Source organism: Xyrauchen texanus, chromosome 12 (genome assembly GCF_025860055.1).
Source record: "Xyrauchen texanus isolate HMW12.3.18 chromosome 12, RBS_HiC_50CHRs, whole genome shotgun sequence".
Taxonomy (NCBI): domain Eukaryota; kingdom Metazoa; phylum Chordata; class Actinopteri; order Cypriniformes; family Catostomidae; genus Xyrauchen; species Xyrauchen texanus.
In genome coordinates this window covers 46,370,330-46,376,329 of record NC_068287.1, presented here as the reverse complement: position 1 = coordinate 46,376,329, position 6,000 = coordinate 46,370,330, and the positions used below count along the sequence as shown (strand labels likewise).

At 36.1% G+C, this 6,000-nt stretch overlaps 1 protein-coding gene across 1 annotated transcript in view; it reads left to right on the top strand.

Moving 5' to 3' along the window:
- Window positions 1-1,677: 1,677 nt before the first annotated feature.
- The window catches only part of LOC127652411 (microtubule-associated serine/threonine-protein kinase 1-like), a 38,230-nt gene continuing 33,907 nt past the window's right edge, over window positions 1,678-6,000 (top strand). Inside the window, exon 1 of the mRNA XM_052138534.1 lies at window positions 1,678-1,830. Within this exon, the coding sequence (XP_051994494.1) occupies window positions 1,714-1,830 (117 nt within the window). The 5' untranslated portion in view covers window positions 1,678-1,713. The remainder of the gene's footprint in view (window positions 1,831-6,000) is intronic.

Below are 6,000 nucleotides of genomic sequence, written 5' to 3'. Positions count from 1 at the left end.
TAAATGAAATTAAATTATGCGTAACCTATAGCGAAACCAAAACGTAACGTCCACGCACATGGATGTGGAGTCTCAGGAGGTTAAAACATGAATTATGTTCATATGTATTTCTATTTGTGTTTCTGTGACAGCTGAGGGGCGAACATCCAGAGCTTTTATTTTATTCTGTTCTATATTATTGACATCTGAGGCTTTGCTACTATCATACTGTATTCTATTCTATTCTAAAGAATAGACATCTGGGAATACTATTTTATTTAATTCTATAAAATAGACATCTTGGGCATTTATTTTATTCTTTTCAATATTAAAAAAGACATCTGGGCTTCTATTCTTTTCTATTCTAAAGAATAGACATCTGGTGATTCTGTCCTATTCTATATAATAGACATCCAAAGCTTCTATTTTATTCTGTTCTATTCTATTTGATAGAATTTTGAGGCTTCAGTTCTATTCTAAAGCATGGAATCTGGGAATACCATCTTATAATATTCTATACAATAGAAGTTGTAAGCTTCTATTCTGTTTTATTCTATAAAATATATATGGATTTTATTTTATTCTGTTCTATTCTATATTTAATTATATTCTATAGGATAGATATCTGAGGTGTCACTATTATTATACTGTATTTTAATCTAAAAATAGACATATTTTAGTTAATTCTATAAAACATACATCTTGGAATTCTATTTATTCTATTCTAAAAATATAGAATAGTCTATAGAATAGACATCTGTGGATTCTATTCTATTTTATTCTATAGAATTGACATCCAAAGCTTCTATTTTATTATGTTCTGTTCTATTTAATAGAATTTTGAGGCTATAGTTCTATTCTAAAGCATGGAATACTGGGAATATCTGGGAATACTAGCTTATATATTCTATAAAATAGACATCTGGAGGTCTGTTCTATTAAAATAGACATTATAAGCTTCTATTCTGTTTTGTTCTATAAAATATATATACAGGGCTTTTATTTTATTCTGTTCAATACAAAGAAATAGACATCTGAGGCTTCTATTCTATTCTATTCTATTCTATTCTATTGAATATACTTCTGGGGATTCTGTTCTATTCTATTATATAAAATAGACATCCAAGGCTTCTATTCTTGTCTCATATGGGCAGCACACTTCGAGTCCTCTGATGTCCTCTTTAAGACACAGCTGGATTAAACCCCACTGGCATGTGTGACAGGAGACATATGAACAGAAAACAGATGTTCACTGAACCATCACAGGAGACCAGTGACATCATGTGCTGTGTCTAAACACTATAGTGAGCTGACTACCTAGACAGCATTTGTCTACTGATCTGGAATGCACAAGAACTCCAAAAATACTGCAGATGCACATATGATAGCAAAAAAAACAAAACCTAAAAATCACTGCTGATCAGGAATATGCATACGATGCCCAAAAATATTGCGCACACGCCTATGACGCGCGGGGAACGCGGATGACCAAACGTGCTGTCTTGGTAGATGACTCAGTAGGGTTTGAAGCACAGCCCGTGTGTGAAGGAGGAGAGAGTTAAACATCACTGTGGTCCAGCGAGGATGACAGGAGTGATAAACACTCTGTAGTTCAATAGAGAGAGATGCGTACGTTCCTTTATGACGTCATGATTGTGCATTTGTGCCTTCGGACTGTTGCGGGATGAGAGTGTTTAAATCGCTCATTCATTCTCATGAACTGCGTTATGATGGATGTTGACACGCGACCGTCTCGTCTCCTCCGGTAATCCGGTCACATCGAGCGGACGGCAGCATCGGAAGCGTCACATCATGGATGATTCGGGAATAATCAGACGCAGACGGCTGCAGGTCAGATCACAATGCATTTAATATTACACTAACACTAAAGTACTGTGGTTGCTAATAACATGCTTTTTAAACATGCATCATAGTAATGCCAGATATTTGTGCACGTATGATAATGATAATGACATGGTATTGATATGTTGGATGAAATGCAATAGCATGGTATTAACATGTTGTAGTATTTTTCATTTGCCATGTTAATTATATGCATTCTTTGAAGTACCATTTAAGTGCAATGTTATGAATAAAATATCATGGTATATCAAAGTATAGCCATGTGACCTGCAAGAGATCAATAATTCAAACGCTTTAAATTTCAACACATTAATAGAGATCCATACAGACACACTCTCAAGAAGAGCTTTAATGACAATTAAGCACATTTCTACCCAAATTGTCATTATAGTAATGCAAAATCTACTTTTTTTAATGGAAAAATGTAGTACTCCATTTAATATCATCAAGAAAATGTTTTTTTTTTTTAATTTAAGGTACTTACATGTGAATGGGGCCAATGTCTGCAAGTTTTAAAGGCAGAAATGTGAAGCGTATAATTAGGGATGCTCCAATGTATCAGCTGCCGATACGTATATGCCGATTATTCGCCAAATATAAACAATCGGCATATCCGGTTATAAACATAAAAATTTAAATTTTTAAATTTAACACAAAAAATAAGGTAAGTGGCAAAATGTTGGTTTCGGGCTATAGTTTTCTGTCAAAATCGTTATCGACAAAAAGTTTCAAATCGTTCATCCCTACTTATAATAAAATTTAGAGCTTACAGTCATTATTCTGTTAAAATTGTAAGCTCATTATTTGTATTATTAAAGCTTTAAACTTGTTAAAATCACAGGATTTACGGCGTTATGTATTCATGTCAACGAAGTTAACACAAGTTATAACTTTAACGCTGAAAAGGTTAGTAAAATCATGTTAACACGCACAAACAAAATAAAAAAATATATAAAAACAATCTTAATAACAATTTGTGCGGCATGCAAAGTTGCTGCCTATGTATGGTCTTAGAAGGCAGCTCAAGTCAAGTCAAGAGGTTTTTATTGTCGTTCAACCATATACAGTTAATACAGTACACAACGTTCCTCCAGGACCATGTGCTACATAAAACAACATAGGACAAACACAGAACCACATGAGACTACACAGACTGAATAACATACCTATATAAAGTGCACGTGCAAACGTGTGCAAAAAATATGGGACAGTACAGAGCTGCCTCTGTAGACACTAGAGATAGACCGATATATCGGTTTTACCGATTAATTGGTGCCGATAGTTGCTTTTTGAACTATTGGTTCTCAATCCCTGGTGTGTTTCGGGCTTGTTTATACTTAAAAGTCCCGCATTATTTGCCAAATCTTCATTCTTTGGGTTATTATTGGCATTTTGGTTGATTAATAAATTTCATCTAATTTATTTTGGACTCTTGTAGCATCTACAGTATGTCTGTGCTCATCACAGTAAGTCAAGAGGAATAAGGAAATGTAAAAAGCTTAAAAACAATCAGCCGATTAATCGGTTATTGGCCTATCCCACCACCTTAGGTATCGTATCGGCACAATCCACGATCATTCGACCTCGAGTAGACAGCAAGTCAGCTTTCAGAAAAGTCCCTCGTACATTCACACACAGAGACAACAGATACTAATATGCATGCGGCACCCTGCTTCATGATGAGGCTGACCTTTGACCTCAGTGACTGGGAGTTGCACCATATGGCTGAAACAGTACAGGGAGTTTTAACTGAATAACTGTGTGTGTGTGCGTCTCAGACGGAGAGGGGGATCCAAGGAACCTGAGGGACAGAAACAAACAACTGAAGGTCGTTATAACCCACATTAGCAAACACAAACACAACATCTAAAAAACACTGACAACTTACAATCCAGAGCATCTGGAGGGTGTTTACAGTTGGTCATTAAATGATCTGATTAAAAATGCATGAAGTGACCAAGTTTAAATACCCCCTAATGTCCATGTGCTCCTCTGTTATCAGATATAATAAGACATTCTGACTTTGAAAGTTATGAAAAAATAAAACGTACTTTTACAAGTTTCTTCATGTTTCATCATTACAGGGACGTATTCATTATTATATTAGTCATACTGGTCAAGCTAAATTACTAAAACATTCAGATGTCATTCGGCCCGGCCCCCACACACACTTGAAATGTGGACTTAAATGACTGAATTATGAACTATATTTACTGGCGTTCCTGTGCGAGATGCTGCTTTACATTGAAAAACAGCGCAGACTGGCACAAAAACACGTTCAGTGTGAACGTCCCCTACTAAACTTAAAATGTAAAACACTTTAATACAACGACCCAGAAGACGGGAGAAAGGGAGAGAAAAGGCTTGACAAACGGTACTGCGTATGGACTTAATTACGGGACGTTTGGCATATTTTGTTCATTAATTTGATCTGATCCTGCTTCAGCGTGAGGGTCAGTGGTGTGTCCAAGTGTGGGCCGTGGTGGGTCTGGGCCTTCCCAAATTAGACCCAGAATATTTGAGATTATTCTTTGACTTCAAATATATATTTATAAAAATGTTTTTAGAAACATTCTACTGTCTGAAAGTGTGAGAACTGTTTGAATGCGCCACTGCTCTGTTGTTTAGGACATTTTGGTCAAAAAATTAAATAGAAATGAGGGTGAAAACTTGGCACACCCATTTTTATTGAGGGCCACTCAAAAGTAATTTCCTGGCTATGCCCTTGGTGAGGGTGACTCTCTCTCTCTCCTCTCCCAGTCTTAAATTCCCTCAGTCGATGACGGCGGTGGCAACGGTTGTCAGGGGCGGGGAATGGCAGAATTCAAGTGATAATGCACCAATTACTACAAAGAATCTCCATTTCCAAAAAAACAGCATCCTGTACAGTTAAAGGGGAACTAAAGACAGTCGATTATGGACTTCTGAAGCAGCAAAACAAGTGGGTATACTGAGGGTATAAGCAAATATTGATCCTTAGAAGTCATTATACTCAAACAGATTCCCGGAAGTCTTTCATTACCAAAAAGCTCTGATGCGCGTTCAGTCCTGATGCAGAGACTATTTGTAAAATATTTGGAGGAAAATGCGATAACTCACTGCGTGTGTTTTCTTGGCACGTAAACGCTCTTAGGTTCATGACACTCAGATTATGGGGTTGGCAGAGTAAATGACGCATTTGCACCAAACAGCGGGCATGAGGCCAAGCTTGTGCCATTTCATTAAAACTGTTTCCTTTATCCTTAATTTATCAGTTGGCTCGTCTGGAATTACAGCTGATGTTATCAGACGTTTTATGCCACTGTCTTTATATAACCGATATAAAAGAGAAATAAAATATGGGTGGTTGCCACCGTGTTGCTATAAGGTTGCTTAGATGTTTCAAGTGTTTTCTGGATGGTTTCACGGTAGTTGCGTACTGGAGTCCACCCTCAATTATATGGCTCAGGTTCTTCCTTTAATATAAGTTAATGTAGTTTGATCACTTAAATATATGACTGATACTTTACAGAACACATCCACAGACTACACACTAATCCAAAACATCCATTTTCAGTTTCCTGAAGTCATCATTTTGCTCCATTTTCGGTGAAGGAAACAGCACTTTTGTGTGGATGAGAAGCGTAAACAGTAAAAATTGATGCATTTTCAAATGAAAGAATGTTAGTCCATGTGTGGCCTACCATGGTTTGGATTCTGTCCGTGAATATTCCAGATTAAATACAATTTTATCTGTTGCTGCAGACAAAAACAAACAGTTATATGCGTATTATTTGACTCAATTATTTGAACTACTTTTTTAGGTGGAGGAATCCGGTTATGTGTTATTGGTGTAGTTCCTGTTGCCAGTTTTGCTCCATTAAAAATGGCTTCTTCTTTTTTTTTGGTCTTTTTATTTTAAAGATTTTTATTTTTTATTTTAATTTATTTTGAATTAATTTCTCCTGTCACTCTTTCCACTTCCTGTTTGTTGATTAGCATAAGTATTTGTGGGGTGATGAAAGTTAACTTGATCATTCTGGCAAGTCAAGTTGTTAGTTCTGTTATGGTCTTTGTATCCTTGTTTGTATTAGAGTTAGACCGATATATCGGTATTACTGAGTACTTGATGCCGATAGTTGCATTTTGGAACTATTTGTTATCAGCAAAAAACGATAC